Here is a 22,527-nt window from a genome sequence, read left to right on the forward strand (position 1 = left end):
GGGAGGGGCGGCGGCAAGGTCGGACCTGAAGGAGAACCGCGGGGGGAGGGGGAGGGGATTAAAAAATCCTAAATTTTCCTGGTTTGTCCTCAAAAAAATGGGGAAAAAAGCAAAAAAAAAAGAGGAAAAATGACCCAAAAATGGGAATTTTTTTTTTAAAATTAGGGAAAATTAGAAAAAAAAAATTCGGGAAAATTCCCCCAAAAAATGGGGGAAAACCAAAAAGAGGAAAATAATTTAAAAATTAGGAAAAATTTTAAAAAGTATTGAAAATTTCCCCAAAAAAAATCTTGGGAATTTAAAAATTGGGAAAAATTCCCCCAAAAATGGGGGAAAAAGCAAAAAAAAAAGAGGAAAAATGACCCAAAAAAGGAAAATTAAAAAAAATCGGGAAAATTAAAAATTGGGAAAATTCCCCAAAATGGGGAAAAAACCCCAAAAAAGAGGAAAATAATTTAAAAATTAGGGAAATTTAAAAAAAATTGGGAAAATTTAGAAAAATCGGAAAATTTAAAATTCGGGAAAAATTTTAAAAATTGGGAAAATTCCCCAAAAAATGGGAAAAAAGCAAAAAAAAAGAAGGAAAAATGGAAAAAAGGGAAAATTAAAAAAAAATCGGGAAAATTAAAAATTCGGGAAAATTTCCCCAAAAAATGGGGAAAAAAACCCCAAAAAAGAGGAAAATAATTTAAAAATGAGGGAAAAATTAAAAAAAAATTCGGGAAAATTAAAAAAAAATTGGGAAAATTTTAAAAAAATTCGGGAAAATTTAAAAAAATTCGGGAAAATTCCCCCCAAAAAATGGGGGAAAAAACCCAAAAAAGGAGGAAAAAGGAAAAAGAGGGAAAAATTAAAAAAGAAATTCGGGAAAATTAGAAAAAAAATTCGGGAAAATTCCCAAAAATGGGGAAAAAAAACCCCCAAAAAAAGAGGAAAATAATTTAAAAATTAGGGAAATTTTTAAAAAATATTCGGGAAAATTAAAAATATTCGGGAAAATTTCCAAAAATCGGGAAAATTTTTAAAAATGAAGGAAAATTAAAAAAAAAAAAAAGAATCGAGAAAATTCCCCCAAAAAGTTTGGGAAAATAAAAAAAATTCGGGAAAATTCCCCCCAAAAAGAGGAAAAACTATCAAAAAGGAAGGAAAATTTAAAAAAAAAAATCGAGAAAATTCCCCCCAAAAAATGGGGGAAAAAAAACCCCAAAAAAGGAGGAAAAAGAACAAAAAAAAAGGAAAATAAAAAAAAAAATCTGGGAAAATTTCCCCTCCCCCCAAAAAAATCGGGAAAACTCGAAAAAAACGGGAGAAAAACCCCAAAAAAAAGAGGAAAAATTTTTTTTAAATGAGGGAAAATTTTAAAAATATCGGGAAATTTTTTTTTTTAAATTGAAATTTAAAAAAATCGGAAAATTAAAAAAAAGGAATTTTTTTTTTTTTTAATTCGGGAAAATTAAAAAATTCGGGAAAAATTTCCCCTGAGGAAAAATTTTTAAAAAATTGGGAAATTTAAAAAAATCGGGAAAAATTAAAAAAAATCGGGAATTCAAAATAAAAGGGGAAAACCCAAAAAAGACAAAATTTTTAAAAATTGAAAATTAAAAAAATTTCGGGGAAATTTTAAAAAAAATCGGGAAAATAAAAAAAAGAGGGGAAAAACCCAAAAAAAAAGAGGAAAAATTGTTAATAATGAGGGAAAATTCCCCAAAAAATCTGGGAAAATTCCCAAAAAAAAAGGGGAAAGTCGGCAGGTGACCCTCAGGTGTCCCTCAGGTGTCCCTCAGGTGTCACCTTGGGGAGGAGCCTCGGGAATAAAAGGGAACTGGGAGAGACTGGGAGAGACTGGGAGAGACTGGGAGAGAGCATGGGGAAAGAGGTGAGTGAGGAAATTGGGGAGAAATTGGGAGAAATTGGGAAAATTGGGGAGAAATTGAGGAAATTGGGGAAAAAATTGAGAAAAATTGGGGAGAAATTGGGAGAAATTGGGAGAAATTGGGAAAAATTGGGAGAAATTGAGAAAAATTGGGGAGAAAATGAGGAAATATTGGGGAGAAAATTGGGAAAATATTGGGGAGAAATTGAGGAAAATTGAGAAATTGAGGAAAATTGAGAAATTGAGGAAATTGGGGAGAAATTGGGAGAAATTGGGAAATTTGGGGGAAAATGGAAAAGGGAGGGAGAGAAATTGGGAGGAAATTGGGGAGAAATTGGGAGAAATTGGGAAAATTGGGGGAAAATTGAGGAAATTGGGGAAAAAATTGAGAAAAATTGGGGAGAAAATGAGGAAATATTGGGGAGAAAATTGGGAAAATATTGGGGAGAAATTGAGGAAAATTGAGAAAAATTGAGGAAATTGGGGAGAAATTGAGAAAAATTGGGGAAAAAATTGAGAAAAATTGGGGAGAAATTGGGAGAAATTGGGAGAAATTGGGGAGAAAATGAGGAAATTTGGGAGAAATTGGGAAAATTGAGAAATTGAGGAAAATGGAGAAATTGAGGAAAATTGGGGAGAAATTGAAATTGGGGAGAAATTGAGGAAAATGGAGAAGTTGAGGAAAATTTAGAAATGGAGGAAATTGGGGAGAAATTGAGAAATTGGGGAAAATTGAGAAATTGAAATTGTGGAGAAATGGAGAAAATTGGGGAGAAATTGAGGAAATTTGAGAAATTGAGGAAAATTGAGAATTTGAGGAATTTGGGGAGAAATTGGGAAAATTGGGGAAAAATGGGAAAGGGAGAGAAATTGGGAGGAAATTGGGAAAATTGAGGAGAAATTGTGGAAATATTGGGGAGAAATGGAGGAAATTGGGCAGAAATTGGGGAAATTGAGGAGAAATTGAAATTGGGGAGAAATTGTGGAAAATTGAGGAAAATTGAGGAAAATTGAGAAATTGAGGAAATGGGGGAGAAATGGAGAAAAATTGAGGAAAAAATTAGAAAAATTGAGAAGAAATTGAGGAAAAAATGAGGAAAAGTTGAGGAAAAAATGAGAAAAAATTGAGGAAAAATTGAGAAGAAAATGAGGAAAAATTGAGAAGAAAATGAGGAAAAATTGAGAAAAAATGGAGAAAAAATGAGGAAAAAATGAGAAAAATTGAGAAGAAATTGAGGAAATATTGAGGGAAAAATGGAGGAAAAAATGAGAAGAAATGGAGAAAAATTGAGGAAAAATTGAGGAAATTTTGAGGAAAAATTGAGGAAAATTTGAGGAAAATTTGAGAAAAATGAGGAAAAAATGAGAAAAAATTGAGGAAAAAATGAGAAAAATTGAGAAGAAATTGAGGAAAATTGAGGAAAAGTTGAGGAAAAAATGAGAAAAAAATTGAGGAAAAAAGAGAAAAAAATTGAGGAAAAATGACAAAAATTGAGGAAAAATTGAGGAAAAATTGAGAAAAATTGGAGAAAATGAGGAAAATTTGAGGGAAAAATGAGGAAAATGAGAGAAAAAATGTGGAGAAAAATTTGAGGAAAAAATTGAGGAAAAAATTGAGGAAAAATTGAGGGAAATGTGAAAAATGGACGAAAAAATGAGAAGAAATGGAGAAAAATTGAGGAAAATTTGAGAAAAATGAGGAAATTTGAGGAAAATTTGAGGAAAATTTGAGGAAAAATGAGGAAAATTTGAGGAAAAAATGAGGAAAATTTGAGGAAAAATTTGAGAAAAAATGAGGAAAAATTGAGGAAAAAATGAGAAAAAAATGAGGAAAGTTGAGAAAAATTTGAGGAAAAATTGAGAAAAAATTGAGAAGAAAATGAGGAAAAATTGAGAAAAATTGATAAAAATTTGATTTAAAAATGATATAAATTGATAAAAAATTGATTAAAATTGGGGAGGGGGAGGGGAGATCCCTCCGCCCCTCCCCCCCTGACTCGCCCCTCCCCCCAGCGGCTGGAGCTGAGCGCCCCTCCCCCCAAGCGGGGCCGCAAGGGCAGAGAGAGACTGGAGGAGATGAAACGGGAGATGGAACTGGTTTGTACTGGTTTATACTGGGAGGGACTGGGAGGGGCTGGGAGGAGAAAACGCGGCGGTTTTGGGGTGAAAAATGAGGATTTTGGGGTGGAAAATGGGGATTTGGGGGAGAAAAATTGGACTGGTTTATACTGGGATGGAACTGGGAGGGACTGGAGGGAACTGGGATATACTGGTTTGTACTGGGAGGGACTGGGAGGGACTGGGAGGAGAAAACGTGGCGGTTTTGGGGTGAAAAATGGGGATTTTTGGGGTGGAAAATGGGGATTTCAGGGGTTAAAATGGAACTGGTTTATACTGGGAGGCACTGGGAGGGAACTTGGATGGAACTGGTTTATAGTGGTTTATACTGGGAGATACTGGGAGGGACTGGGAGGGGCTGGGAGGAGAAAACGTGGCGGTTTTGGGGTGAAAAATGGGGATTTTGGGGTGAAAAATGGGGATTTGGGGGGTGAAAATGGAACTGGTTTGTACTGGGAGGGATTGGGAGGGGATTGGGTTGGACTGGTCCATACTGGTCCGTACTGGTTTATACTGGAAGCAGCGGTCAGCACTGGTCTGTACTGGTTTATACTGGTCCATACTGGTTTATACTGGTCCATACTGGTCCGTACTGGTCTATACCGGTCCATACTGGTTTATACTGGTCCATACCGGTCCATACTGGTCCGTACTGGTCCATAGCGGTCCATACTGGTTTATACTGGTTTATACTGGTCCGTACTGGTCCGTACTGGTCCATACCGGTCCGTACTGGTCCATACTGGGATCACTCCCGCTCTCTCTCCCCAGGATGATCACAAGTTGGACATCAAGGATCTCGAGCTGAAGTACAACACCAGCGCCACCGAGGTGATCAATAACCGATAACCTATTGATCATATTGATTGTATTGATCCCATTGATCTCATTGATCCCATTGATCTCATTGATCCCATATTGATCCCATTGATCAGATATCGATGCCATTGATCCTATTGATCCCATATTGATCCTATTGATCCCATTGATCCTATTGGTCCTATTGATTCCATTGATCTCAATGATCTCATTGATCCTATTGATCCTATTGATCCTATTGGTCCCATATTGATCCTATTGATTGTATTGATCCCATATTGATCCCATTGATTGTATTGGTCCTATTGATCCTATTGATCCTATTGGTCCCATTAACTCCATTGATCCTATTGATCCTATTGATTTCATTGATCCTATCTGATCCTATTGATCCTATTGATCCCATTAACTCCAGTGATCCTATTGATCCCTTATTGATCCCATTGATCCCATTGATCCCATTGATCCCATTGATGCCATTGATCCTATTGATGCCATTGATCCCATATTGATCCTATTGATCCCATATTGATCCTATTGATCGTATTGATCCCATTGTTCCCATTGATCCTATTGATCCCATTAACTCAGTTGATCCCATTGATCCCATATTGATCTCATTGATCCCATAGTGACCCTATTGATCAGATATCGATCCCATTGATCAGATATTGATCCCACTGATCCCATTGATCACATACTGACCCCATTAACCCCTTAGGGTCTGTGCGAAGCTGCAGCCGCCGAGCGCCTGCTCCGCGACGGCCCCAACGAGCTGCGCCCCATTGATCAGATATTGATCCCATTGATCACATATTGATCCCATTGATCAGATATTGATCTCATTGATCCCATTAACCCTTCAGGGTCTGTGCGAAGCCGCGGCCGCCGAGCGCCTGCTCCGCGACGGCCCCAACGAGCTGCGCCCCCCCCGCGGGACCCCCGAGTGCGTCAAGTTCGGGCGGCAGCTGGCCGGGGGGCTGCAGTGCCTGATGTGGGTGGCAGCGGCGATTTGTCTGATAGCCTACGGGGTCCAGGAGGGCGAGGGTGACACCGGGAGCTCTGACAATGTGAGTGAGATACACCTGGGCACACCTGAGGGGCTGGGATACACACCTGGGGCACACCTGGGGGGCTGCAGTGCCTGATGTGGGTGGCAGCGGCCATCTGTCTGATAGCCTACGGGGTCCAGGAGGGCGAGGGTGACACCGGGAGCTCTGATAATGTGAGTGGGACACACCTGGGATACACCTGGGATACACCTGGGGGGCTGCAGTGCCTGATGTGGGTGGCAGCGGCCATTTGCCTCATCGCCTACGGGGTGCAGGAGGGCGAAGGTGACACTGGGAGTTCTGATAATGTACGTGAGATACACCTGGGCACACCTGAGCACACCTGGGGGGCTGCAGTGCCTGATGTGGGTGGCAGCGGCGATTTGTCTCATTGCCTACGGGGTCCAGGAGGGCGAGGGTGACACTGGGAGCTCTGATAATGTGAGTGAGACACACCTGGGCACACCTGGGGGGCTGCAGTGCCTGATGTGGGTGGCAGCGGCCATTTGCCTGATCGCCTACGGGGTGCAGGAGGGCGAGGGTGACACCGGGAGTTCTGATAATGTGAGTGGGATACACCTGGGATACACCTGGGCACACCTGGGATACACCTGGGATACACCTGGAGACACTTGGGGACACCTGGGCACACCTAGGGTACACTTGGGATACATCTGGGATACACCTGGGATACATCTGTCCCAATCTCACCTGTCCCTCACCTGTCCCACCTGTCTCACCTGTTCCACGTATCCCACCTGTCTCAATCTCACCTGTCTCACCTCTCTCACCTGTACCTCACCTGTCCCAATCTCACCTGTCCTACCTGTCCCTCATCTGTCTCACCTCTCCTACCTATCCCACCTGTCTCCTGTCTCACCTGTCACAATCCCACCCCTCCCACCTGTCTCACCTGTCCCTGTCTCACCTGTCCCACCTGTCCCACCTGTCTCTCTCACCTGTCCCAGTCTGACCTGTCCCACCTGTCTGTCTCACCTGTCCCAGCTGTACCTGGCCGTGGCTCTCATCGCCGTCGTCGTTGTCACCGGATGCTTCGGTTACTACCAGGAGTTCAAAAGCACCAACATCATCGCCAGCTTCAAGAACCTGGTGCCGCAGGTGAGCTCACCTGCCCGGGGACACACCTGGGCTGGGGAACACCTGGGCTGAGTGACACACCTGCCCGGGGACACACCTGGGCTGGGGAACACCTGGGCTGGGGAACACACCTGTGTCCCTCACCTGCTCACCTGAGTCCCTCACCTGCACACCTGAGGTCTCACCTGTGTCCCTCACCTGTACACCTGAGGGTCTCACCTGCTCACCTGGGGTCTCACCTGCTCCCCTGAGGGTCTCACCTGAAGGTCTCACCTGTGTTCCTCACCTGATCACCTGTGTCCCTCACCTGCACACCTGGGGTCTCACCTGTGTCTCACCTGTGTCCCTCACCTGTGTCGCTCACCTGGAGTCTCACCTGTGTTCTTCACCTGATCACCTGTGTCCCTCACCTGCACACCTGAGGGTCTCACCTGTGTCCCTCACCTGTGTCCCTCACCTGCTCACCTGAGGGTCTCACCTGAGGGTCTCACCTGTGTCCCTCACCTGTGTCCCTCACCTGTGTCACTCACCTGGGTCCCTCAGTTGCACACCTGTGTCCCTCACCTGCACACCTGGGGTCTCACCTGTGTCCCTCACCTGTGTCTCACCTGTGTCCCTCACCTGCTCACCTGTGTCTCACCTGAGGGTCTCACCTGTGTCCCTCCCCTGTCCCAGCAAGCCACGGTGGTTCGGGGCGGAGCCAAGATGCAAATCAATGCAAATGAGCTGGTGGTTGGTGACCTGGTGGAGATCAAAGGTGGCGACAGAGTACCTGCCGACATCAGGGTGCTGACGGCGCAGGGCTGCAAGGTGAGGCACCTGGGGGCACCTGGGGTACACCTGGGGACACCTGGGATATACCTGGGGACACCTGAGATACACCTGGGCACACCTGGGATATACCTGAGCACACCTGGGTACACCTGGGCACACCTGGGCACAGCTGGGATACACCTGGGGGAGCCTGGAACACACCTGGGGACATACCTGGGACAGGTAACACACCTGGAGGAACAGTGACATACCTGGGACAGGGGAGGAACACACCTGGGGACACCTGGGCACACCTGGACACACCTGGAACACACCTGGGCACACCTGGGCACACCTGGACACACCTGGAACACACCTGGGCACACCTGGGATACACCTGGGCACACCTGGGTACACCTGTAGTACACCTGGGGACACCTGGGCACACCTGGGAACACCTGGGCGCACATGGGGTACACCTGGGAACACCTGGGACACACCTGGGATACACCTGGGACTCACCTGGGCACACCTGGGCACACCTGGGACACACCTGGACACACCTGTCCACACCTTGGCACACCTGTAACACACCTGGGGGTACCTGGGACACACCTGGGCACACCTGGGCACACCTGGGCAGTCCCCAGGAGGCTCAGGTGAGCAGAGGTCACTCACCTGCCCTCAGGTGGACAACTCCTCGCTGACAGGTGAGTCAGAGCCGCAGTCGCGCTCACCTGAGTGCAGCCACGACTCACCTTTGGAGACCAAGAACATCGCCTTCTTCTCCACCATGTGCCTGGAGGGTGAGCGACTCACCTGGGCTCACCTGGGGCTCACCTGGGCTGGGGGACTCACCTGGGGCTCACCTGGGGCTCACCTGGGGGCTCACCTGGGGACTCACCTGGGCTAGGGGCTCACCCGGGGCTCACGGAACTCACCTGGGGGCTCACCTGGGGACACACCTGGGGGACTCACCTGGGCTGGGGGCTCACCTGGAGCTGAGGCTCCCACCTGTGCCCCACCTGGACCTCCAATCCCCACCCACCCACACCTGAGCCTCACCTGGATCCCCAATCCCCACCTGGACCTCCAATCCCCACCTGGCCACACCTGAGCCTCACCTGGATCCCAAATCCCCACCTGGACCTCCAATCCCCACCTGGATCCCCAATCCCTACCTGGACCTCCAATCTCACCTGAGCGTCACCTGGATCCCCAATTCTCACCTAGATCTCCAATCTCACCTGAGCCTCACCTGGACCCCCAATCCCCACCTGGATCCCCAATCCCCACCTGAGCCTCACCTGGACCCCCAATCCCCACCTGGATCCCCAATCCCCACCTGAGCCCCACCTGGATCCCCAATCCCCACCTGGATCCCAATCCTCACCTGGCCACACCTGGATCCCCAATTCTCACCTAGATCTCCAATCTCACCTGAGCCTCACCTGGACCTCCAATCCTCACCCACCCACACCTGAGCCTCACCTGGATCCCCAATCCCCACCTGAACCTCCAATCCACACCTGAGCCTCACCTGGATCCCCAATCCCCACCTAGCCCCCCAACCCCCCCCCCCGCTCACCCCCTCACCTGTGCCCAGGTACGGCCACGGGGCTGGTGATCAGCACAGGTGACCGCACCACCATCGGCCGCATCGCCAGCCTGGCGTCGGGCGTGGAGAACGAGAAGACGCCGATCGCCGTGGAGATCGAGCACTTTGTGGACATCATCGCCGGGCTGGCCGTGCTCTTCGGGGCGACCTTCTTCGTGGTGGCCATGGTCATCGGCTACCCCTTCCTGCGCGCCATGGTCTTCTTCATGGCCATCGTGGTGGCCTACGTGCCCGAGGGGCTGCTGGCCACCGTCACGGTATGGACAACGGGACAGGTGGGGATATGGCTGGGGACACACCTGGGGACAGGTGGGGATAGGTGGGGATATACCTGGGGATATGTGGGGATACAGGTGGGGATATACCTGGGGACAGGTGGGGACAGGTGGGGATATAACTGGGGACAGGTGGGGATATAGCTGGGGACAGGTGGGGATATGGCTGGGGACACACCTGGGGACAGGTGGGGATATACCTGGGGACAGGTGGGGATATGGCTGGGGACACACCTGGGGACAGGTGGGGATATACCTGGGGACAGGTGGGGATACAAGTAGGGATACACCTGGGGATACACCTGGGGATACACCTGGGGACACAGCTGGGGACATAGCAGGGGACAGGTGGGGATACAGCTGGGGATACACCTGGGGACACACCTGGGGATACACCTGGGGATACAGCTGGGGACACAGCTGGGGATATACCTGGGGACAGGTGGGGTCAGGATTTAGTGGGTTGTTAATGTTGACACCATTGATGGCATTGATCCCATTGACCCTATTGATCCTATTGACCTCATTGACTCCCATTGATCCCATTGACTCCATTGATCCCATTGACCTCATTAACCCCATTGATTCCATTGACTTCAGTGACCCCATTGACTCCATTGATCCCATTAACCCCATTGACTCCATTGATCCCATTGACCCCATTGACCCCATTGACCTCATTGACCTCATTGACCCCATTGATCCCATTGACTCCATTGACACCATCCACCCCCATTGATCTCACTGATCCCATTTATCCTATTGACCCCAGTGACCCCATTGACCCCATTGATCTCCTTGATCTCCTTGATCCTATTGATCTCATTGACCCCATTGATCCTCACCTGCCCAGGTGTGCTTTTAACTGACCACCCCCCTCACCTGTCCAGGTGTACCTCTCACTGCCCACACCCCTCACCTGCCCAGGTGTACCTCTCCCTAACCCAACCCCTCACCTGCCCAGGTGTACCTGTTGCTGACGGCCAAGCGGCTGGCCAGCAAGAACTGCATGGTGCCCAGGTGTACCTCTCCCTAACCCAACCCTCACCTGTCCAGGTGTACCTCTCCCTAACCACCCCCCTCACCTGTCCAGGTGTGCCTGTCGCTGACGGCCAAGCGGCTGGCCAGCAAGAACTGCATGGTGCTCAGGTGTACCTCTCCCTAACCCACCCCCTCACCTGCCCAGGTGTATCTCTCCCTAACCCTCCCCCTCACCTGTCCAGGTGTACCTCTCCCTAACCCCCCCCTCACCTGTCCAGGTGTGCCTGTCGCTGACGGCCAAGCGGCTGGCCAGCAAGAACTGCGTGGTGAAGAACCTGGAGGCCGTGGAGACCTTGGGCTCGACGTCGGTCATCTGCTCGGACAAGACCGGGACGCTGACCCAGAACAGGATGACCGTCGCTCACCTGTGGTTCGACGACAAGATCCACGCGGCCGACACCACCGAGGACCAGTCGGGTGGGCGGCGCACCTGGGGGAACACCTGGGCACACCTGGGGGCAGCTGGGGCACACCTGGGCACACCTGGGGGCAGCTGGGGGCAGCTGGGCACACCTGGGGGCAGCTGGGGGCAGCTGGGGGCACACCTGGGGGCAGCTGGGGCACACCTGGGGGCACCTGGGGGCAGCTGGGGGCACACCTGGGGCACACCTGGGGGCAGCTGGGCACACCTGGGGCACACCTGGGGCACACCTGGGGGCAGCTGGGCACACCTGGGGGCAGCTGGGGCACACCTGGGGCACACCTGGGGGCAGCTGGGGCACACCTGGGGCACACCTGGGCACCTGGATCCATCCCGAATCTCCTGCTCACACCTGGATCCTCACCTGGATCCATCACACATCTCCCACGTCCACCTGGGGCACACCTGGGGGCACACCTGGGGTGCCACAGGAGCACACCTGGGCACCTGGATCCACCCCGAATTTCCTGCTTACACCTGGATCCTCACCTGGATCCGCACCTGGATCCATCCCAAATTTCCTGGATCTGCACCTGGCTCCTCACCTGGATCCACACCTGGATTCACACTTGGATCCACACCTGGATCCACCCCAAATCTCCTGCTCACACCTGGATTCACACCTGGATCCATCTCATATCTCCTGGCTCCACACCTGGATCCTCACCTGGATTCACACCTGGATCCATCCCAAATTTCCTGGCTCCACACCTGGATCCACACCTGGCTCCACACCTGGATCCTCACCTGGACCCCCCAGGTGAGCTCACCTGTCCTCCCCAGGTCAGAGCTTCGACCAATCGTCGGAGACCTGGGCGATGCTGAGCCAGGTGATCACCTTGTGCAACCGCGCCCAGTTCAAACCTGGCCAGGACGACGTACCTGTGGCCCAGGTGGGCACTGGGGGGACTGGGAGGGACTGGGATGGAACTGGGAGGGACTGGGAGGGAACTGGGAGGGAACTGGGGAGGAACTGGGAGTTACTGGGATAAACTGGGAGTTACTGGGATAAACTGAGAATGACCTGGGAGGCACTGGGATAAACTGGGATAAACTGGGAGTTACTGGGAGTTTCTGGGATAAACTGGGAGGGACTGGGAGGGACTGGGAATGAACTGGGATGGAACTGGGATAAACTGGGAGTTACTGGGATAAACTGGGAATGAACTGGGATAAATTGGGAATGAACTGGGAGGCACTGGGAGGGAACTGGGATAAACTGGGAATGAACTGAGAGGCACTGGGAGTTACTGGGATAAACTGGGAATGAACTGGGATAAACTGGGAGTTACTGGGATGAACTGGGATAAACTGGGAGGCACTGGGATGAACTGGGAGTTACTGGGATAAACTGGGAGGTAACTGGGAATGAACTGGAAATGAACTGGGGATGAACTGGGATGAACTGGGAATGAACTGGGAGCTACTGGGACAAACTGGGAGCTCCCCTGGGAGGGGCGGGCAGGTGGGCGTGTCCCTGACGGCGGCCCCGCCCCCAGCGTGACGTCATCGGTGACGCGTCAGAGACAGCTCTGCTCAAGTTCGCCGAGGCGACAGTGGGGTCGGTGACCGCCGCTAGGGGGCGCCAGCCGAAGGTGGCTGAGTTACCTTTCAACTCCAGCAACAAGTTCCAGGTGAGACTGATCGATTGATTATTAATTATTGATCCGTGATTGGTGAGTGATTGACAGGGCAGAGCTGCCTTTCAACTCCAGCAACAAGTTCCAGGTGATTGATCCGTGATTGATTGATTATTGATCCGTGATTGGTGAGTGATTGACAGGGCTGAGTTACCTTTCAACTCCAGCAACAAGTTCCAGGTGAGATCGATTGATTATTGATTATTGATCCGTGATTGGTGAGTGATTGATGGGTGACTGACAGGGCACAGCTGCCTTTCAACTCCAGCAACAAGTTCCAGGTGAGATCGATCGATTGGTTGATTGATTATTGATCCGTGATTGGTGAGTGATTGATTGATTGATTGATTGGTGATTGATTGATTGATTGATTGATCCGTGATTGATGGGTGATTGACAGGGCACAGCTACCTTTCAACTCCAGCAACAAGTTCCAGGTGATTGATCGATTATTGATCCGTGATTGGTGAGTGATTGATGGGTGATTGATTGGTGATTGATGGGTGATTGACAGGTGATTGACGACAGGTATATCTCAGGTGTATCCCAGGTGTGTCTCACCTGTCCCTCACCTGTCTCACCTGTCCCAGCTGTCTCAGGTGTATCCTAGATGTGTCTCAGGTGTATCTCAGGTGTACCTCAGGTGTGTCGCACCTGTCCCAGGTGTGTCAGGTGTATCCCAGGTATGTTAGGTGTATCCTAGATGTATCCCAGGTGTCTCAGGTGTATCCCAGGTGTACTGCAGGTGTCTCAAGTGTATCTCAGGTGTGTCTCAGATGTATCCCAGGTGTATCCCAAGTGTGTCACACCTGTCTCTCACCTGTCTCAGGTGTATCTCAGGTGTATCTCTCACCTGTCTCAGGTGTATCTCAGGTGTATCTCTCACCTGTCTCAGGTGTATCTCAGGTGTATCTCTCACCTGTCCCAGGTGTCAGTTCACGACTGCGGCTCGCGGCAGCTGCTGGTGCTGAAGGGAGCCCCGAGTGGCTGTTAGGTGTATCCCAGGTGTATGCCAGGTGTCTCAGGTGTATCTCAGGTGTGTCTCAGGTGTATCTCAGGTGTGTCTCAGGTGTATCTCAGGTGTATCTCAGGTGTATCTCTCACCTGTCCCAGGTGTCGGTTCACGACTGCGGCTCTCGGCAGCTGCTGGTGCTGAAGGGAGCTGTTAGGTGTATCTCAGGTGTATCTCAGGTGTATCTCTCACCTGTCTCAGGTGTATCTCAGGTGTATCTCTCACCTGTCTCAGGTGTATCTCAGGTGTATCTCAGGTGTATCTCTCACCTGTCCCAGGTGTCAGTTCACGACTGCGGCTCTCGGCAGCTGCTGGTGCTGAAGGGAGCCCCGAGTGGCTGTCAGGTGTATCCAGGCGTCACACCTGTATCCCAGGTGTCTCAGGTGTATCTCAGGTGTATCTCTCACCTGTCCGGCAGGTATCAGTTCACGACTGCGGCTCGCGGCAGCTGCTGGTGCTGAAGGGAGCTGTTAGGTGTATCCCAGGTGTATCTCAGGTATCTCAGGTGTATCCCAGGTGTATCTCAGGTGTGTCACACCTGTCTCTCACCTGTCCCAGGTGTCAGTTCACGACTGCGGCTCTCGGCAGCTGCTGGTGCTGAAGGGAGCCCCGAGTGGCTGTCAGGTGTATCCAGGTGTCACACCTGTATCCCAGGTGTCTCAGGTGTATCTCAGGTGTATCTCAGGTGTATCTCAGGTGTATCTCAGGTGTATCTCAGGTGTATCTCTCACCTGTCCCAGGTGTCAGTACACGACTGCGGCTCGCGGCAGCTGCTGGTGCTGAAGGGAGCTGTTAGGTGTATTGCAGGTGTCTCAGGTGTATCTCAGGTGTGTCTCTCACCTGTCCCAGGTGTGTCACACCTGTGTCTCACCTGTCCCAGGTGTCAGTTCACGACTGCGGCTCTCGGCAGCTGCTGGTGCTGAAGGGAGCTCCGAGTGGCTGTCAGGTGTATCCAGGTGTCACACCTGTATCCCAGGTGTCTCAGGTGTATCTCAGGTGTATCTCAGGTGTATCTCAGGTGTATCTCAGGTGTATCTCAGGTGTATCTCTCACCTGTCCCAGGTGTCAGTACACGACTGCGGCTCGCGGCAGCTGCTGGTGCTGAAGGGAGCTGTTAGGTGTATTGCAGGTGTCTCAGGTGTATCTCAGGTGTGTCTCTCACCTGTCCCAGGTGTGTCACACCTGTGTCTCACCTGTCCCAGGTGTCAGTTCACGACTGCGGCTCTCGGCAGCTGCTGGTGCTGAAGGGAGCTCCGAGTGGCTGTCAGGTGTATCCAGGTGTCACACCTGTATCCCAGGTGTCTCAGGTGTCTCAGGTGTATCTCAGCTGTATCTCAGCTGTATCTCAGCTGTATCTCTCACCTGTCCCAGGTGTCAGTTCACGACTGCGGCTCGCGGCAGCTGCTGGTGCTGAAGGGAGCTGTTAGGTGTATCCCAGGTGTATCTCAGGTGTATCTCAGGTGTATCCCAGGTGTATCTCTCACCTGTCTCAGGTGTATCTCAGGTGTATCTCTCACCTGTCCCAGGTGTCAGTTCACGACTGCGGCTCGCGGCAGCTGCTGGTGCTGAAGGGAGCCCTGAGTGGCTGTCAGGTGTATCCCAGGTGTATCTCAGGTATCTCAGGTGTATCCCAGGTGTGTCTCTCACCTGTCCCAGGTGTGTCACACCTGTCTCTCACCTGTCCCAGGTGTCAGTTCACGACTGCGGCTCGCGGCAGCTGCTGGTGCTGAAGGGAGCTCCCGAGAAGGTTCTGGAACGCTGCCGGGGGGCGCTGCGGGGGGGGCAGGAGGTGCCGCTGGACCCTCAGTGGACTCAGAGCTTCGAGGAGGCCTATGGCGAGCTGGGGGGGAGGGGCGAGCGGGTGCTGGGTGAGTGGGGGAGGGGCGGGGTGGGGGAGGGGCGAGAGGGGGAGGGGTGAGTGGGGGCTGGGTGAGTGGGGGAGGGGCGAGCTGGGGGAGGGGCGAGAGAGTGCTGGGTGAGTGGGGAGGGGCGGGAGGGGGAGGGGCGGGAATGGCGCTGGGGGAGTGGGGAGGGGCGAGAGGGGGGGGGGGTGGGGGAGGGGCCTGAGGTGGGGGAGGGGCTGGGGGAGTGGGGGAGGGGCGGGAATGGGGGAGGGGCCTTTAATGTCCCCAATGTCCCCTCAATGTCCCCAGTGATGTCCCCAATGTCCCCAATGCTGTCCCCAACATCCCCTTAATGTCCCCAATGTCCCCAGTGCTGTCCCCAGGGTTCTGCTCCTGCTGGCTGCCTGCTGGCACTGTCCCCAGTGATGTCCCCAATGTCCCCAATGATGTCCCCAATGATGTCCCCAATGTCCCCAATGTCCTCAATGTCCTCAATGTCCCCAATGTCCCCAATGTCCTCAATGTCCTCAATGTCCCCAATGTCCTCAATGTCCCCAATGTCCCCAATGTCCCCAATGTCCCCAACATCCCCAATGTCCCCAATGTCCCCAATGTCCCCTGCTGTCCCCAGGGTTCTGTCCCCGCTGGCTGCCGGCCGGCACTGTCCCCAATGTCCCCAATAACCCCAATGTCCCCAATGATGTCCCCAATGATGTCCCCAATGTCCCCAATGATGTCCCCAATGATGTCCCCTCAATGTCCCCAGGGTTCTGCTCCCGCTGGCTGCCCGCCGGCACTGTCCCCAATGTCCCCAATGCTGTCCCTGCTGTCCCTCAATGTCCCCAATAACCCCAATGTCCCCAATAACCCAAATGTCCCCCCTGCTGTCCCCAGGGTTCTGCTCCCGCTGGCTGCCGGCTGGCACTGTCCCCAATGTCCCCAATGTCCCCAATGTCCCCAATGTCCCCAATGTCCCCAATGTCCCCAGTGATGTCCCCAATGTCCCCAATGTCCCCAATGCCGTCCCCAGGGTTCTGCTCCCGCTGGCTGCCGGCCGGCACTGTCCCCAAGGGCACGGACCCCGAGTCGCTCCCCGAGGTGGCACAGGGACTTTGCTTCGCTGGCCTCGTGTCACTCATCGACCCGCCGAGAGCCACCGTGCCGCAGGCCGTGCGCAAGTGCCGGACAGCGGGAATACGGGTAGGGACACTGAGGGGACATCATTGGGGACATTGGGGATGATTGACCATCCAAAGGCCACCGTGCCACAGGCCGTGCGCAAGTGCCGCACAGCCGGGATACGGGTAGGGACACTGAGGGGACATCATTGGGGACATTGGGGACACTGGGGACATTTGGGGACATTGGGGACATTGGGGACATCATTGGGGACATTGGGGACATTGGGGATGATTGACCCACCGTGCCGCAGGCCGTGCGCAAGTGCCGGACAGCCGGGATACGGGTAGGGACATGGGGACATTGGGGACATTGGGGATGTTGGGGACATTGGGGACACTGGGGATGTTGGGAATTTAGGAATTTAGGGATTTGGGAATTTAGGGATTTAAGGATTTTGGGATTTAGGGATTATGGGATTCAGGAATTTAGGAATGTAGGAATTTGGGGATTTAGGGATTTAAGGATTTTGGGAATTTAGAAATTTTGGGATTTGGGCTCAATGCCATCCAAGCAGCCCCAGGTGACCCCAGGTGACCCCAGGTGACCCCAGGTTAGTCCAGGTGAGCCCCGGGTGATCCCCAGGTGATCCCAGCTGAGCCCCAGGTGAGCTCCAGGTGACCCCAGATTAGCCCCAGGTGACCCCAGGTGAGCTCAGGTGAGCTCCAGGTGACCCCAGGTGACCCCAGGTGACCCCAGGTGGCCCCAGGTGACCCGCAGGTGTCCCGCAGGTGATCATGGTGACAGGTGACCACCCGATCACGGCCAAGGCCATCGCGGCCGCCGTGGGAATCATCTCGGAGGGCAGCGAGACCCCCGAGGAGGTGGCCAGGCGGCTGCGGCTGCCCATCGAGCAGGTGGACCCCAGGTGAGTCACCCGCCAGGTGAGACCAGGTGGGACATTGCCAGGTGTGTGTGTGACACGATCCAGGTGTGTGACACTGCCAGGTGTGTGATACTGCCCAGGTGTGTGATACTGCCAGGTGTGACACTGCCAGGTGTGTGACATAATCCAGGTGTGTGAGTGACACTGCCAGGTGTGACACTGCCAGGTGTGGCACTGCCCAGATGTGTCCCTGGCTGTCCCAGGTGTGTGTGTGACACTGCAGGTGTGTGTGTGACACTCTCAGGTGTGTCACACCTGTCCTGTCCCCATGTCCCCAGGCAGGCCCGCGCCCAGGTGATCACGGGCGCACACCTGGCCGCCATGTCTGTGTGTGTGACACTCTCAGGTGTGTCACACCTGTCCTGTCCCCATGTCCCCTGTGTCACACCTGTCCTGTCCCGTGTCCCCAGGCAGGCCCGCGCTCAGGTGATCACGGGCGCACACCTGGCCGCCATGGCTGTGGGTGTGACACTCTCAGGTGTGTGTGTGACACACCTGGCAGTGTCACACCTGTCCTGTCCCCGTGTCCCCAGGCAGGCCCGCGCTCAGGTGATCACGGGCGCACACCTGGCCGCCATGGCTGTGTGTGTGACACTGCCAGGTGTGTCCCTGGCTGTCCCAGGTGTGTCACACCTGTCCTGTCCCGTGTCCCCAGGCAGGCCCGCGCTCAGGTGATCACGGGCGCACACCTGGCCGCCATGTCGCCAGGTGAGCTGCAGGAACAACTCTCTCGTCACCCCGAGATGGTTTTCGCCAGAACTTCACCTCAGCAGAAACTCGTCATCGTGGAGAGCTGCCAGCGCCTGGTGGGGACATTTGGGGACAAATGTCCAATTCCCCTCAATGTCCCCAAATGTCCCCAAATGTCCCCAACATCCCCAATGTCCCCCCAAATCCCCAAATGTCCCCAATGTCCCCAAATCCCCAAAAATCACCAAAAATCATCAAAAATCCCAACAAAATCTCAACATCCCAAATGTCCCCAACGTCCCCAACATCCCCATTAATCCCCAATGTCCCCAAATGTCCCCAACTGTCCCCAATGTCCCCAATGTCCCCGAATCACCAAAAATCACCAAAAATCACCCAAAATCTCCCAAAAATCCCAACAAAATCCCCCAAATCTCAACATCCCCAATGTCCAGTGATGTCCCCAAACGTCCCCAAATGTCCCCAACACTGTCGCCAATGTCCCCAACATCCCCAAATCCCCATTAATGTCCCCAACATCCCCAACGTCCCCAAACGTCCCCAACATCCGCAATGTCCCCAAATCCCCCTTAATGTCCCCAAATGTCCCCAATATCCCCAATGTCCCCAAATGTCCCCGATGTCCCCAACACCCTCAATGTCCCCAATGTCCTCAACATCCCCAAATCTCCATTAATGTCCCCAACATCCCCAACATCCCCAAATGTCCCAATGTCCCCAATGTCCCCAAATCCCCATTAATGTCCCCAATGTCCCCAAATGTCCCCAATGTCCCCAATGTCCCCAATGTCCCCAATGTCCCCAAATCCCCATTAATGTCCCCAATGTCCCCAAATCCCCATTAATGTCCCCAATGTCCCCAATGTCCCCAATGTCCCCAATGCCCCCAAATCCCCATTAATGTCCCCAATGTCCCCAATGTCCCCAATGTCCCCAATGTCCCCAATGTCCCCAATGTCCCCAAATCCCCATTAATGTCCCCAATGTCTCCGATGTCCCCAACCCTGTCCGGCTGTCCCCAGGGCGCCATCGTGGCGGTGACAGGTGACGGCGTGAACGACTCTCCGGCGCTGAAGAAAGCGGACATCGGGGTGGCCATGGGCATCGCGGGGTCGGACGCCGCCAAGAACGCCGCGGACATGATCCTGCTGGACGACAACTTCGCCTCCATCGTCACCGGCGTCGAGCAGGGTGACACTCTGGGGACATTTGGGGACAGTCTGGGGACATTTGGGGACACTCTGGGGACACTTTGGGGATGGTTTGGGGACAGTTTGGGGTCAATTTGTATCAATTTCGGCTAGTTTTGGGGTTAATTTGGGTGATTTTTGGGGAGTTTGGGTCACTCTGGGGTCAGTTTGGGTCACTCTGGGGTCAGACTTTGCCTCCATCGTCACCGGCGTTGAGCAGGATGACACTTGGGGACACTTGGGGACACTTTGGGGACAACTTGGGTGATTTTTGGGGAGTTTGAAGTCAATTTGGGTGATTTTTGGGGAGTTTGGGGTCACTTTGAGGTCACTTTGGGGTCAGACATGATCCTGCTGGACGACAACTTTGCCTCCATCGTCACCGGCGTCGAGCAGGGTGACACCTGGGGATACTTGGGGACAATTTGGGACACTTTGGGGATGGTTTGGGGACAGTTTGTATCGATTTGGGGTCAATTTGGGTGATTTTTGGGGAGTTTGGGTCACTCTGGGGTCAGTTTGGGTCACTCTGGGGTCAGACTTCACCTCCATCATCACCGGCGTCGAGCAGGGTGACACTTTGGGGACATCTGGGGACACTTTGGGGACAACTTGGGTGATTTTTGGGGAGTTTGAGGCCAATTTGGGTGATTTTGGGTGAGTTTGGGGTCAGTTTAGGGTCAGTTTGGGGTCACTTTGGGGTCAGACATGATCCTGCTGGACGACAACTTCGCCTCCATCGTCACCGGCGTCGAGCAGGGTGACACTTGGGGACATTTGGGGACACTTTGGGGACACTTTGTATCGATTTGGGTTTGTTTTGGGGTCAATTTGGGTGATTTTTGGGAGTTTGGGGTCAGTTTGGGGTCAGTTTGGGGTCAGTTTGGGGTCAGACTTCGCCTCCATTGTCACCGGCGTCGAGCAGGGTGACACCTGGGGACACTTGGGGACACTTGGGGACACTTTGGGGTCATTTTGGGTCATTTTGGGTCTGAATTTCCATGAATTCACACCAAATTTTGAATGTTTTTTGACCAAATTTCATCCAAATTTCACTCGAATTTCAGGATTTTTGGGCAGATTTTTTTGGGGATTTTTCCGGGATTTTTTGGGGGACTTTTTGGGGATTTTTTTGGGGGTTTTGGGGGATTTTTTTGGGGATTTTTTTGGATTTTTGGGGGATTTTTTGGGGGATTTTTTTGGGGATTTTTTTGGGGATTTTTTGGGGGATTTTTTCAGGATTTTTTGGGGGATTTTTTGGGGATTCCTCCCGGCCACGCCCACTCATTTTTTGGGGATTTTTTGGGGATTTTTTGGGGGATTTTTTGGGGGATTTTTTCGGGATTCCTCCCAGCCACGCCCACTCATTTTTTGGGGATTTTTTGGGATTTCCCCTCCCCCCCCAGGCCGGCTGATTTTCGACAACCTGAAGAAGTCGATCGCTTACACCTTGACCAAGAACATACCTGAGCTGACGCCTTACCTGATCTACATCACCTGCAGCGTCCCTCTGCCGCTGGGCTGCATCACCATCCTCTTCATCGAGCTCTGCACCGACATCGTGAGTCACCTGGGCACACCTGGGCTCACCTGGGCTCACCTGGGCTCACCTGGGATATACCTGGGCACACCTGGGCACACCTGGGCACACCTGGGCACACCTGAGATACACCTGGGCACACCTGAGATACACCTGGGCACACCCAGGCACACCTGGGAACACCTGAGATACACCTGAGAGCCCCAAAATCCCAAAATTCCACCCCAAATAATCACTGATCACCTGGGCTGCATCACCATTCTCTTCATTGAGAGTTCACCTGGTGCACCTGGGCTCACCTGGGCACACCTGGGCTCACCTGGGCACACCTGGGAATCCAAAAATCCCCAAAATTCCACCCCAAATCACACCCAGAGGTCATTCAGGGTGGTTTTGGTGTCACTCAGGTGCATTTTGGGGTCATTCTGGGTGGATTTTGGGGTTCTTCGGGCAGATTTTGTGATTTCTCAGGTGCGTGGGTGTGGCCAGCCCCTCACCTGTGCTCACCTGTGCTCACCTGTGCTCACCTGTCTCACCTGTCTGTCTCACCTGTCCTGCAGTTCCCCTCAGTGTCTCTCAGGTGTATTTTGGTGTCGCTCAGGTGTATTTTGGTGTCTCTCAGGTGTATTTTGGGATAAATTGGGCAGATTTCGGTCTCTCTCAGGGCTCACCTGTCTCACCTGTCTGGCTCACCTGTCTCACCTGTCTGACCTGTCTGTCTCACCTGTCTCACCTGTCTGTCTCACCTGTCTCACCTGTGCCGCAGTTCCCCTCGGTGTCGCTGGCCTACGAACGCGCCGAGAGCGACATCATGCACCTGAAGCCGCGGAACCCTCGGCGCGACCGATTGGTCAACGAGCCGCTGGCGGCGTACTCCTACTTCCAGATAGGTGAGGGCGTGGCCAGGTGTGTCTCACCTGGGTTATTGGGGATTCTGGATAGGTGAGGGTGTGGCCAGGTGTGTCTCACCTGGTTAATTCACACTTCCAGATAGGTGAGGGCATGGCCAGGTGAGCCTCACCTGGTTTATTGGGGATTCTAGATGGGTGAGGGTGTGGCCAGGTGAGCCTCACCTGGTTATTGGGGATTCTGGATAGGTGAGGGTGTGGCCAGGTGTGTCTCACCTGGATGCATCACCTGGAATTGGAGCTCTGGACACCTTTGGTTCTCACACACCTGGACAGCTCTCCTGCCCTCACCTGTCCCATTCTCACCTGTGCCATTCTCACCTGTCCAGGTGCAATCCAGTCCTATTCTCACCTGTCCAGGTGTGGTTCAGTCCCATTGTCACCTCTCCCATCTCACCTGTCCTATTCTTACCTGTCCATTATCCAATCCCATTCTCATTCTCACCTGTCCGTCTCTCACCTGTCCAGGTGCAATCCAGTCCCATTCTCACCTGTCTAGGTGTGATTCAGTCCCATTCTCACCTGTCCCACCTCACCTGTCCAGGTGTG

The 22,527-nt window shown here is 52.6% G+C and overlaps 2 protein-coding genes and 1 long non-coding RNA gene across 4 annotated transcripts in view; 2 read left to right on the forward strand and 1 right to left on the reverse strand.

Moving 5' to 3' along the window:
* Positions 1 to 1,751: 1,751 nt before the first annotated feature.
* On the forward strand, positions 1,752 to 22,157 carry LOC146423527 (potassium-transporting ATPase alpha chain 1-like). Its single transcript, XM_085044700.1, has 18 exons — positions 1,752 to 1,876; positions 3,887 to 3,970; positions 4,763 to 4,822; positions 5,677 to 5,880; positions 6,868 to 6,981; positions 7,636 to 7,770; positions 8,402 to 8,519; positions 9,320 to 9,588; positions 10,866 to 11,064; positions 11,852 to 11,961; positions 12,568 to 12,702; positions 15,408 to 15,588; positions 16,595 to 16,764; positions 17,475 to 17,611; positions 18,285 to 18,435; positions 19,363 to 19,531; positions 20,937 to 21,091; positions 21,837 to 22,157. The coding sequence occupies exons 1-18, from the start codon at positions 1,865 to 1,867 to the stop codon at positions 22,014 to 22,016; spliced, it is 2,583 nt and encodes an 860-aa protein (XP_084900826.1). The 5' UTR covers positions 1,752 to 1,864; the 3' UTR covers positions 22,017 to 22,157.
* LOC146423528 (electron transfer flavoprotein subunit beta-like) overlaps positions 4,706 to 22,527 on the reverse strand; it is a 38,462-nt gene continuing 20,640 nt past the window's right edge. Inside the window, exon 7 of one of the 2 annotated variants that reach the window (XM_085044686.1) lies at positions 4,706 to 4,723. The gene's annotated coding sequence lies outside the window, so the exon portion shown is untranslated. Of the gene's footprint in view, positions 4,734 to 22,527 lie in introns of both variants that reach the window. The other variant, XM_085044685.1, reaches the window with a different exon arrangement.
* LOC146423529 (uncharacterized) lies at positions 19,642 to 20,639 on the forward strand. Its single transcript, XR_014847482.1, has 3 exons — positions 19,642 to 19,702; positions 19,858 to 20,032; positions 20,209 to 20,639. It is a non-coding gene; the product is annotated as an uncharacterized LOC146423529 (long non-coding RNA).

Source organism: Lichenostomus cassidix, unplaced genomic scaffold, assembly GCF_008360975.1.
Source record: "Lichenostomus cassidix isolate B80296 unplaced genomic scaffold, HeHo_3.0 HiC_scaffold_37, whole genome shotgun sequence".
Taxonomy (NCBI): domain Eukaryota; kingdom Metazoa; phylum Chordata; class Aves; order Passeriformes; family Meliphagidae; genus Lichenostomus; species Lichenostomus cassidix.

Bases quoted from the DNA above. Each gene is read 5' to 3' on its own strand.
- LOC146423527 (XM_085044700.1), top strand. The intron at 7,771-8,401 runs GTGAGGCACCTG...ACCTGCCCTCAG, and splicing joins TGACGGCGCAGGGCTGCAAG to GTGGACAACTCCTCGCTGAC. The intron at 8,520-9,319 runs GTGAGCGACTCA...ACCTGTGCCCAG, and splicing joins CTCCACCATGTGCCTGGAGG to GTACGGCCACGGGGCTGGTG.